The following is an 11,185-nucleotide window of genomic DNA, read 5'->3' as shown; positions in this document are numbered from 1 at the left end:
CGGGGCGGGGGTGCGGGCTGCGGGGCAGGCACAACACACTACAACACAAGCAGGTGGGCAGGGCACGCGCATTCGCGACCATTAGCAAAGCTTCAAACAGGAACAACACAGTGAGACACAATAAAACTTTGGTATTATTAGACACGACAAGCTTCTAAGCAAAGGACAGGCCGGGCATGCTCCCTCTGTCTCTACTGCAATTCTAGAGGCTAAGGTGACGGTGTGGACCGGTGCCAGAGCAACTGACTAATGGAAGGTCAAATTCAACACATAAATTAATGGTACATAATCCTACATTGATTCTGAAAACAGTGGGTGTTGTCTTCATCCGTGCAAACTTTATCCTAGGATGATATTGAAAGCTGCAGAACATGGGGGTATGTAGATACCAAATATAAAACAAAATTGCAGCTGAAAAGGGGTTCATCAGCGATAAAGATATCAATTGACACCCCTTTTCATTTCTTACAGTTAGTTTAAAACGTTACCCGGGCTCACTGGACAGAAGGATCAGGGTAAGGGGGGTATCGGAAGGGAAGGCCAAGGCCAGTCAACGGGTTAGAACTCTCAGTGTGCACGTACCACAAGGCAGCCTGTGCGTTTCATGTGACTTCTCACTGGTGGTCGAAAGCCGGCTGCCTCACGAGGCGCGGCTAAGGGCCAAGACAAGTCCGTCATTTAGTAAACAGCTTTGCCGAACGGTTCAAAATACATGTGGTTCCGAAAATGACGAGTGGGTATTTCATATATCCTGGATAGAAACGTTGCCAATATATACATTTTAAGAAGGGTATCGCATTTGAATGAAAATTTTAGGATTGTTGTTACGGATAACTACAAGGGCGAGAGAGAAAAGTTTCTAGTTTGTGAGCATTCGTTTTGAGTAAGGGAGCTGGCAAAGCACACTCGCATTCTCTAGAAAGCGAAAGAAAAAAAATGAGAAAAAAAACAACAATGCGAAATCAAATGAAACTTACATCCCACATTGAGAGTGGTTAAACGGCTGTTTCAAACGTACGGTTTGGGACCGCCGGGCTACGTGTGATAACGGGCTGCGGGGAGGGACAAAAAAGTTTCAGGTAATTGTCCCCTTTTTCCTCTACCCTAAAGATCTACTATGTACCTTCAAGCGAAATAATCGTACAAATAAAACAGTACACGGAACGAAACGTGAAATAATAAGTCAACTTCTACTTGAAATCGGAACTAATAATGAAACATTGCAGTAAAGCGTGGGTGCAGAGGGGTGCACAGTAATAAGTAAATCTGCTTTCGATCCACTCATGCAACAAAACGACCAGGGCAAGGCCAACAGATCATCAAATAACTCTGTACCCATTGCTGTACGATCGTACTGGAGCAGTGCAAAATACAGTCATAAAAATCGAGTTTCTGACCGTGGAGTTGCACTTAATGGATTTTGATACCCCTCCTCTTGCAGGGGGCGTCCGTGCGCCGTCGCGCAGCCGTGCAGCTCGGCCCTGCACTGCCCCCCCCCCCCCGCCTCCCCTCCCAAATAGTGCCCCGGCGCTGTCCATTTGCTTTATTACTGTTTCAGCGCAAAATTATCTGAAAACAACAAGAGGGGAAGAGAGAGAGAGACGGAGAGATGGCGCCAGGACGGAGGGCTGGCTCCTACCTTATTGGGGGCGTTCTGAATGCCGTGGAAGGGCAGGTTTTCGTAGAAAGCTTTGCCGTCAGCATCCGGCTGGAGCAAGGCGTCGTTGGCGGCATTGTTCCTGTCCTTGGCTTTGTCCATGCCGATGGAGGGGTTGGGGCCTGCAAGCAGACGGCGCAGCGTAAGACAGTCGTCGGGGGGGAAACTTTAGGGTGAGGCAGAAGCGTGCGCAAAGTTGGACGTGATGGCCATTTTCATTTTGTACAGAGCAGCGCGCCGCGAGTGGCACCTCGCGTCGGTGGCGTAGGGGGAAAAGTGTCTTGAGAGCAAGAGAGACAGCAGCGGCAGCAGCTCCTGCACCCCTTCTCTCTCGCTCTTTCACTCAGAGAGAAAGAGAGAGTCCATGAGAGACCGTCTATCCCCTTCCCTCGCACTTTTCTCCCTAGGCCAAAGCTTCAGCCTCACGCAGGTGACCCACGCCACTGTCGAGAACTTTCTGAGAAATCTGCAGAGAGTACAACGACAGCGTCGGGGTCAGAGCCCCGCGAAAAACATCGCTTTTTTCCCCGCTACGTATGATAATTTACAGCTGAAGTGAGTATTTTCTACAAAGAAAATGCACCTTCTTCCACCCCGCCTCCAGAGATAAGTAAATATATACACAACAGAATTTATAATATACAATTTTAAAATCTGCTCCCGGTAGAAAAAATAAAATTGGTAAAACAAAAAAAATATATGATAATCAACGAACTTAAAAGTTTAATTTCATTTAAAAGAACAGAAAATGGTGAAGAAATAAGGCAAGTCTTTTTCAACTTGCCATTTTCCTTCGATTGGTTGCCTCACCTGCTCCCGGCTTCTTGCGCTTTCTAGAGCCACCGGGATTCGCCGACTCGTCTAGCCTCTTGAACGTGACCACTAACATGACAACATGGAACACAACAGACCATGCAGAGTTACGGACAAGCGTCTATAAACGATATGAAAAAAAAAAACACATTTATCATACAAAATATGAAACCCACAGGTTCCCTCGGTGGGGTGATGAAGCATTCCGGAATATATACAGATGAGGTGAAAAGCGTAGGTGCCAATGCAAGCAGGTAATAGAGTGGCTCAATTTGACGGCACTTGAAGCGGCATGCCATGTACAAAGCGTGCGCCTGATGCTGACACACAGTTTGCACCTTTCAGATTCATTCAAGCAAAGCTACAAACAAGACTTGCTACGTACATACTGGTAAGAGACAGGCGGGAGAGCAAAATGTACAAGGGCACACAAAGTACACAGTTCACCGCAGTTCACTCTGGAAACCCAAGTTTCTTGCTGCTCTTCTTGTGTAAGCGTCCATGCGACCCAGACCAACGTCGCCTGCACTTTCTTCTTCCATAGAACCCAGCACCATTAAAACGGTATGTGATGATTTCTTAGGCAGAGGGGGTGCGTCACTGTGCTGGGGGAACCCTCCACCTCGTGAGTACCCTGCCGGGCCGGGCTGGCGGACCCCTTACCTCCTGACTTGCTGTGGAACACCCCGGGCAGCGTGTCCCCCCTCTTGGAGCTATAGCTATTCCTGCCGTTCTGGTCGCAGTTCGAGAACATCTGCCGGATCCGGTTGGCCCTGGAGTGCTGGTTGGTCTCGTCGGCCGGCTGCAGCGGCTGCGGCTGCAGCGTCGTCAGGCTGGCGGCGCGCTTTCTGCGCTTCTGCTTCTTCGGGCCGGTGGGGTCCAGCGCGGGGGTGCTGCTGCAGTCCGCGTTGTTGTTGTTGTTGGCCACGTTGGTATTGTTATTGTTGTTGTTGGCCTCGTTCTCGGGCAGGCGCGACAGGCTGAGGCTGTGCGCGCCGTTGACGTGCACCATGACCCCCGGGCGCAGAGGCCACTTGCCCTGGCGGCCCAGGCGGCCCGCGGCGCTGCCGGGGCTGGCGGGGCTGGCGGGGCTGGCGGGGCTCCCGGCGGGGGAGGCGGCGCCGGGCGAGGGGGCGCCGTCGGGTGGCGGGGCGCTGGCGTCGCCCTCGGGACTGGCGGGGTAAACACACACACACACACGCACAAGGTGACTACGGGTAAAGGGGTCGAGTCTGCGCGGCGACCAGCCCAACGCTCCGCCTGCCTCTGCCCCGCAACACAGTGCCTATACGCCTTGGCGTTCGCTCACAACGTGATTGGGATTTAAATTTTCAGGAAAAGTTCAAGTTTTTCGAAAATTGAAACGTTTTTTGCCGGAATTTTTCGGTAAAATTTGGAAAAAAGGCTATTTTTTTTTTGCAGAATTTTTGTTTTTTCCCTGTATTCCGCAATTTTCCCTTTTTTGAAAGGCCCTCAATCCGCAACTAGGCCGCAGTCCTCTCTATGTAGAAAATGTCTCTGACACAATTTTTAGCCACTGATTCGCTGGACTTTTACAGGCCGGACGTGCAAGGCTCTTACATGCCAGTATGGTGGGTTGCATACGCGCTGGCTCGCAGGCGCTTTCGGGAACGCGCAGGATTTCGCGCATACCCCGTGGAACCGCGAGCACCCACGCAACAGGATTTCGCGCATCCCCCGCGGTTCCACGGGGAGGCTCGCGGTTCCGCGAGGGATGCGCGAAATCCTGCGCGCTCCCGACAGCGCCTGCGAGCCGGTGCTTATGCAACCCAATGTACTGGCATGTAAGAGCCCCGGTATATGCATCATTGAGTTGCAGTGCGAGCACAGTCGGAACGTTCGTGTTTCTTGTCTCGACACGAGGACGGTCGCATCCGACTCGAAAGATGTTGGTAAAACGAGCATGCCTCACTGAGGGGCGGGGAACTACACAGATTTTTAAGTCGATAAAAGAACTAGCATCTATCGAGACTTATTAGCAGTGGGTGGGGTAAAAAGAGTTTTAAAACGTACTACAATTCCAAAATAGTACCGGTGTCAAAAAGGCAAAAAAGAGTGAGCTGCTTTATTAGGATTGTGAGTAAAGCAGGATTTTGTACAGTTAGAAAAACGTCGAATACATAAGGAAGGCGTTGGATAGAATTGAGAAGAGATTTTAGGAGTCGAAACTCTTAAAATCATGGAATAAAAGAATATTTGACAGAAGATACTTTTAAAGGAGTCAGTGCAAATGAGAAATTCTCTGAAATTCTTTATGCAAACGTCAATGACGCGTTCAAATAAATTCTTTGAGGAGTGTTTTCAAAAAATGGAAATGAGTACTTGGCGGGAGCTCAAGCTGGCCTACATCAAGACAAGGCATTGCACGCTGCGTGGGATGGGGTGGGATTATGCGGCGAACAAAGGACCCCAAAAGGAACCATCTCGATCAGGAAAACAAACCACAAAATCTGTCAAAGTTGAATCTAATTTCGAAGACGGGTAGAAAAATTAAGTTTAATAAAACGGGTGAAAAAGTATAGGAAGATGTTATATCGGGGATCACCAATAATCAAAACTGGTACCAGAAAAATAAGTTAAGAGAGGGAGAGAAATGCGCTTGAAATGTACTTACTACAATAACTGTTGGCCATAGAGATTCGCCACGAATCTCTCATAGCTGCATAAAAATGGCAGACGCAAAGAATTGGTTAGTGAAGAGTAGAGTTAAGCAAAAGCAGGTCAAAATAGACAGGGGCTGCCTGACAACGACTGTGAACAGGGGACAATAAACGTGACAGGCCTGAGGGTAGGTAGGTACCCTAGCAGATTAGTAGAGGGTGGGGTAGGGGAAGGGCTCGCGATAACTGGAACTAGCGCGCTCGGAGTACTAGGTTGGGGAAAAATGTATCCCATAAAGCGCTTTATTCGCGCGAAATTGACAAACGTCTGGAGTCTGAGTTTTGCCGCTGTTAAAATCGTCGGTGAAAGATTCATTTCTTTGAGAGTCTAGTAAACAAAGAGGAACTTACTTTTGTCTCTCTTCCAGCTCCACGGGGTTATTATCTAAAAAAGAAAGTTGGAGAAGCACAATGCATGAGTTCGTTAGTAATAAAAGAACAAATAATTAAGATTTCCTCCATTGGGATAAAAGTTATTAGTTCCCATTGAAGACAGGAAAAAAAAAGTCCTCGAAAATACCAGTCAAACACACAACAAATGAATGCACAAGCTCCAAAAATACTTCACTCGATCTCATTCATAAGAAAGAGTGCCTCAGCGACAAAATGCACTCAGGAAAGCAACTCTCCCGAATATCGATACCTAAGATATAACTGTCTCTGCGTCTCGAGCATCATGCTTTAAGTAAGGAATAATACTTCAACGGCTACGGAACCGATGATTGTTTCTCACTAGATACTTTATAGAAGCCTACCGATACTTGCAAATGACGCAGGCTTCCCCACTTGTGTAAGAAGAGTGGGTCTACAAGTTCCTCACAAGTGCCGTGGGACAAAATAAGTAAATCCATGCACAAGCAAGACCTCACGAAGTAATCCCTACATGCCCGCATGGATGAGGTAAACATACATACGTTACTTTTGAATAAGTGAAACATGTCTATCAAAGTTACGGTTTATTTAAATTGCTCATGCTGAGAAACTGAACCATGGTTTCAACAAAAAATATTTGGTTAGAAATGCGACACGTCATCCGCCTGAAGCCGAGAGAAAGTAGTTAGCACTGATTGTTGAAGCAAACGCAGTATACAAGAATTCTGAACCGACTTACCTTTTAGGTGTTAGAGGATTTAGCATGAGATTCAAAATTTACCTCTCGGCATGATGACTAAAAATAATGTCGGTATACCGAAATGTAAAAGACGAAACTGAGTGCCGAGGAACCAAAAATTGTTGATCACCCCCCCCTTGTTCCTACTACACAATATGACCTGTTTCCTTAGAGTCTGGCGGTCATCGCCTGGTCGCTACTCACATTTATCCGCGGCCCGCTTGCGACGGCACACCAGGATGATGATGATGCAGATGATGAGGACCATGATGATGGTGCTGATCACCACGGCGATAATGATGACGAGGTTGTCGTTCTCCAGGCGCTTCCACCAGCTCAAGTTACCTGCGGAACACAGTCAGTTCGTGATTGCCCTGAAGCGTTCAAGGAAGAAAACTACTGATGCACGTCTATTTTCAATTTGTAAAAATGTTTGAAACATCTCTTTTATACCAAAGTAAGCGTCATCTATAATGGGACAATAAAGACTCGAGCTCAATGATTGACCGCCCCCTTCCTCCTTCAGCATCTCTGCCCCCCATCATTTCATCCCCTCGGCCCACCTCCCTGCTCCACCTTCTTAAACTTTGCAATGAAGTTATAATACCAAAACATCGCATTAGGGAAGAAATTAATCAAAGGAAAGAAAAAGAACTTTGAGAGGAGCGGAGCAGATTGAGATTGAAGTGATTAATTGTGTCGCCCTCTCGCGTCAAGAGCAGAGGCCAGAGGAGACGTCAATATTGCCGACGATCAATTACCCTATGATTTGACTTCTCTTTTTCTCCAGCTAATGTCTTATGGAAATGTGCGTACGGCTCGATCAAAATTGAGAGTCAACCGCTAAAAGCTATGGTCAAGCTATGTTATATTCAGTTAAGAACGGGCGCTCACACCTGCGCTCAAGGCGGGCGCGGGGGGAGGGGAGTTCGAAGGGAGAGGACACTGCGAGCGAGGAGTGCCCCCTCCGCCTCCCCGCTCACCCCTCGCCCGCCGTGAGCGCGGGGCGTGAGCGCGCTCTTGCCCAAGCGCGGAGCACTCGTTTTTAACTGAATATAACACTAACAAAACTACAAAAAGCAGGCGAGACGTATGTTTGAAATGTCGTCAAAAAAGCGGAATAAGATGTGATTTTGTAGTTTATTCAGTGTTTTTAGTGTTCCATGTTCGTGTGATAGGCTGAGTTTGTATGAGTACGGAATATCGATACACGCATAACAGGTGGCGAGTGCGACCATCAGCGTTCTTCTTCTGAAAAGCGAAGTGCATCTAAGGATTTTTGAGATAGGTAGTGATTAGCTGTGTCTAGAATTATACTACATGAAATCTACCACTACTAAGAGAGGAGTAAGGAGTAGTAACATCATGATAATTACCTGAAGCTAACTTACTACTTTTCTCCTTGTAGTGGGCTAAAAGCATAGGATAACGGAAAAGGGTTTTTAGTAAATGTGTACAGCGTGAAGAGTTGGGCAAAATTGTAACCAGGGGACTATACATTAATAATGTACACAAAAAGCTCTCGGAAGGTTTTAATATGTGAAGTGGAAGCAACGGTAGGGAAAGTGCAAAAAAAAAAAGGAAAGAAAACAAGATAACTCTAGGACACGACCGTGGGGATAAGATACGCCAAAAACCGACTGAGAGGTGTATTTACAAAAGCCCGCTGCTGTTGACACGGATATTAGTGTCATGACCGAGCAGGCAGTGCGAATGTAGGGTCAACTGTTTGGGCGGTGAGGGAGGGATGTATTCTGAGAAACATCGATACAAACTACAAAAACCATGGGAGTAAGAAAATACTTCTAGTAACATCTTCATCATCGCCATTGGCGGATAAAGGGATGAGGAAAACCAGCATTAAAGCACGCTCCAGGTAACCCCATGTCGAAAAAAACACAAAACACTTTGGTAGCCCGAATTGTATTTTCCATACTCACCCTGCACGCCTCGCTCACAGGGGAAGGACGGCCCCACCGAGTTGGTGGCGAAGCACAAGTAGGTCCTCGTGTCCTCGGCGCGGGTGTCCAGGGTGAGGCGACTGCGCAGCCCCTGGCTCACAACGTTCTCCTCGACGGTCTCGTTGGAGTTCTCGATGCGCCAAGTGAACGACACCTGGTCCGGGTTGGCGCGCACCAGGCACGTCAGCACGAGCTGCCCGTCCACCTCCTCCGACGTGATGGTGCACTCGGGCTTGTCTGCGGCGAGCACGGCAGGTGTAAGGAGGGGGCGAAAACAAAGGGGGGGGGGGGATAAGCAAGTCCGAGTAAACTACTCACATTGCACGTCGATGCGGATGGTGGTGGACACCGAGCCGTGGCGGTTGAACGCCGTGCACGTCCAGTTGCCGCTGTCCTTCCGGTGCATCGACTTGTTGAGGATCAGCTTGTGCCGCTTGATGACGGCGCTCTCGTCCGTCGAGTTCTCGGCCCGCCACTCGTACATGGCCTCCGGGTAGGCGCGCGCCGAGCACAGCACCATCTCGGGCACGCGCGACTCCACCACGGACACCACCTGCTTGGAGACGGTGATGTTCTCGGGCGGGTCTGGAAACGAGAGAGCGGAGCGGGCGCTTCAGGTCGAGCGCCTTACGAGGGCCGCATAGGCCGCCCGGCGAGCGCGGGCGCTCGGCGGGCCGGTGGCGCTGGAGGCGCTGGACCCATCATCATCATACTCACACTCGACGCCGAAGATGGTGTGGCTCTTGACGCCCGCGGCCACCTCGTTGCTCGAGCTCTGGCACGTGTAGTTGGCGTTGTCGTGGACGCGGTCGAGCTGGCCGCCGGGCCAGGCCGCCATGTTCCAGATGAGCGTGGAGCGCTGCGACTCGAAGTCGCCGCGGTTGTAGTCCGGGTCCACGACCGCGTTGCGCACCGAGTACATGGGCACGCCGTCGTGCCGGATGTGCTCCACCGCCTGGCCGTTCTTGAGCCAGTTGACGTCGCACAGCGGCTGGCACTCCACCTGGCAGGTGATGTTGATGTGCGTGGCGTTGAAGAGCGCGCCCTCGTACGGGTTGAGGCGCTCGATGAAAGCCGGCGGCGCTGCGGGTGGGGAAAAAAAACAACGTCAATGCAACGTCAGTCACATGCAGATGACCTGACCGCGACGTGCTCGCGACGGGGTACACACCCAGCACGTTGATCTCGGCCGTGGCGCTCTCGCCCTCGCCGCCCTCGTTGACCGCCAGGCAGGTGAGGTTGGAGCGGGTGCGCAGGTTGACCGGGTTGATGGTCCAGTTGGCCGACGTCACGTTGTTGATGGGCACCGAGTTGCGGAACCAGCGGAAGACGGTCGTGGGCGGCCGGCCCAGGTCCTGGACGCCGCAGCTAAGCGTCACCTCGCTGTTCTTGACGACGCGCTTCGGCGAGTGCGTCAGCTCGGCGGGGCCCGGCGGGTCTGCGCGGATAAGGGTACAAAGGTGAGTACTTCTTTGTAGCCGGTAGAAACGCACGGCGGTAGAAATACAGTTACTCCTGCGTACAGTAGACGATGAGCTGCGTGTCTTCCGAGACGGGGCCCCAGCCCGCCTCGTTGGCGCCCTCGCACGAGTAGTTGCCGTGGAAGGAGCGCTCCACCGCCTCGAGCAGCAGCTTGCTCGGGTCCACGTCGCAGAACGAGTCGCCCATGGCCGTCGAGTTGCAGTCGGGCAGCTCCTTGAGCAGCTCGCCGTCCAGCAGCCAGCGCACCGCCTGCAGGGTCTGCAACACGCAAAGGGGTGAGTGAGGCGGGGTCGGGAGGAGGGGGCGCTCGAGTGGGGGGAAGCCAAGACACGCGGGCAAGCACCAAACAGGCATCGGCGGCATCCACAACTCGTACGGTGTAACACAAGGCAGAGGGCAATCACGCCCTTTCATATGTAAAAATGTGTTTTCTGTTTAAAAATAAAATAATTATCGAAAAATATTATCGAGGGAAAGCAGATAATCAGTATATTTAATAGCATTCAACAAGGCAGTAAATATTGTTATTGGTCGCTATTAGTCTTCTTCGTCGTTCCGTGCAAATGAGTCGAATTACAAAAAAAATGTTATTGAAATAAAAATAAGAATAACAAAAAAAATCTTTAGTCGGTGATCCTGCAAAGTCACCAAAAAGCTGGAAGCAAACCACCACAAAAAAATCCGCTCCACTCGCCGCGTTACCTCATCCGGGTCTACGAGCTCGCCGTCCTTGTACCAATGCACTTCTTTCAGGGTCTGCGAGGGCAACGACAGGCAGATAGACATCAATCAAGACAGGAATTTGTCATGATCTCCTCGATCTCCTTGTGAGTCACATTGTCGCCGTTGTCATTTTATTCTCTTTCCGTCGAACATGTCACATCACGTTCCTGCTCACAAACTCAAACGGGGTTGTCTTACCTCTGGGTTGCCAGCTTCCACCCTGCAGATGAGGGTGATGTTCATCTTGGCCAGCTCACTCACAGGCGTCGGAGGGTCCATCTCCAGCCGAACTACGGGACGGACTAGAGGAGAAAAGGAAGAGAAGTGTGTAAAGTTTTCTTCTTAAAGATCACAAATCACAAATTCAAAATTTCAGTATAAATACTTTTTTAGCGTAAACAGGCCCTGGGCATGTTCTTATATACGCTGCCACTACTCACACTGAATGTTGACGTAGACGCCGTTGGAGGAGTTGCCCTTGCCGACGCTGTTCTCCAGCTCGCACGTGTACAGCCCGTGGTCGTGGCGCGTCGAGTTCTTGATGAGCAGCGTCGTCTGGTCCGGGGTGCTGCCCTCGTAGTGGTCCTTGCGCTCCAGGACGATCGGCTCACCGTCGCGCCGCCTGCAGGGACACAGTTATTTGCCTTTCATCACACCGCCAGGAGAGAGAGTGGGGCTTAAATTCCTCATCTCGTGGAAATAACGCGGAGGAAGGCGTTCATCGGCCGGGGCCGGTGAGGGTCGGAGAGAGGGGGGG

General features: G+C 50.5%; 1 protein-coding gene across 1 annotated transcript in view; it reads right to left on the bottom strand.

The window, feature by feature from the left end:
* LOC113215360 (hemicentin-1) overlaps positions 1-11,185 on the bottom strand; it is a 479,462-nt gene that overhangs the window by 3,073 nt on the left and 465,204 nt on the right. The window contains exons 10-22 of the mRNA XM_052273338.1: positions 10,869-11,050; positions 10,627-10,730; positions 9,747-9,963; positions 9,395-9,661; positions 8,941-9,306; positions 8,542-8,808; positions 8,203-8,460; positions 7,639-7,674; positions 6,467-6,607; positions 5,503-5,536; positions 3,134-3,642; positions 2,468-2,539; positions 1,640-1,779 (exon numbers count right to left, since the gene is read on the bottom strand). Of these exons, the coding sequence (XP_052129298.1) occupies positions 1,640-1,779; positions 2,468-2,539; positions 3,134-3,642; positions 5,503-5,536; positions 6,467-6,607; positions 7,639-7,674; positions 8,203-8,460; positions 8,542-8,808; positions 8,941-9,306; positions 9,395-9,661; positions 9,747-9,963; positions 10,627-10,730; positions 10,869-11,050 (2,593 nt within the window). The remainder of the gene's footprint in view (positions 1-1,639; positions 1,780-2,467; positions 2,540-3,133; positions 3,643-5,502; positions 5,537-6,466; positions 6,608-7,638; positions 7,675-8,202; positions 8,461-8,541; positions 8,809-8,940; positions 9,307-9,394; positions 9,662-9,746; positions 9,964-10,626; positions 10,731-10,868; positions 11,051-11,185) is intronic.

Source organism: Frankliniella occidentalis, unplaced genomic scaffold, assembly GCF_000697945.3.
Source record: "Frankliniella occidentalis isolate FOCC.00 unplaced genomic scaffold, Focc_3.1 Scaffold7, whole genome shotgun sequence".
Classification (NCBI taxonomy): Eukaryota; Metazoa; Arthropoda; class Insecta; order Thysanoptera; family Thripidae; genus Frankliniella; species Frankliniella occidentalis.
The sequence above is the reverse complement of the archived record's forward strand: the minus strand, read 5'-3'. Positions and strand labels throughout refer to the sequence as shown.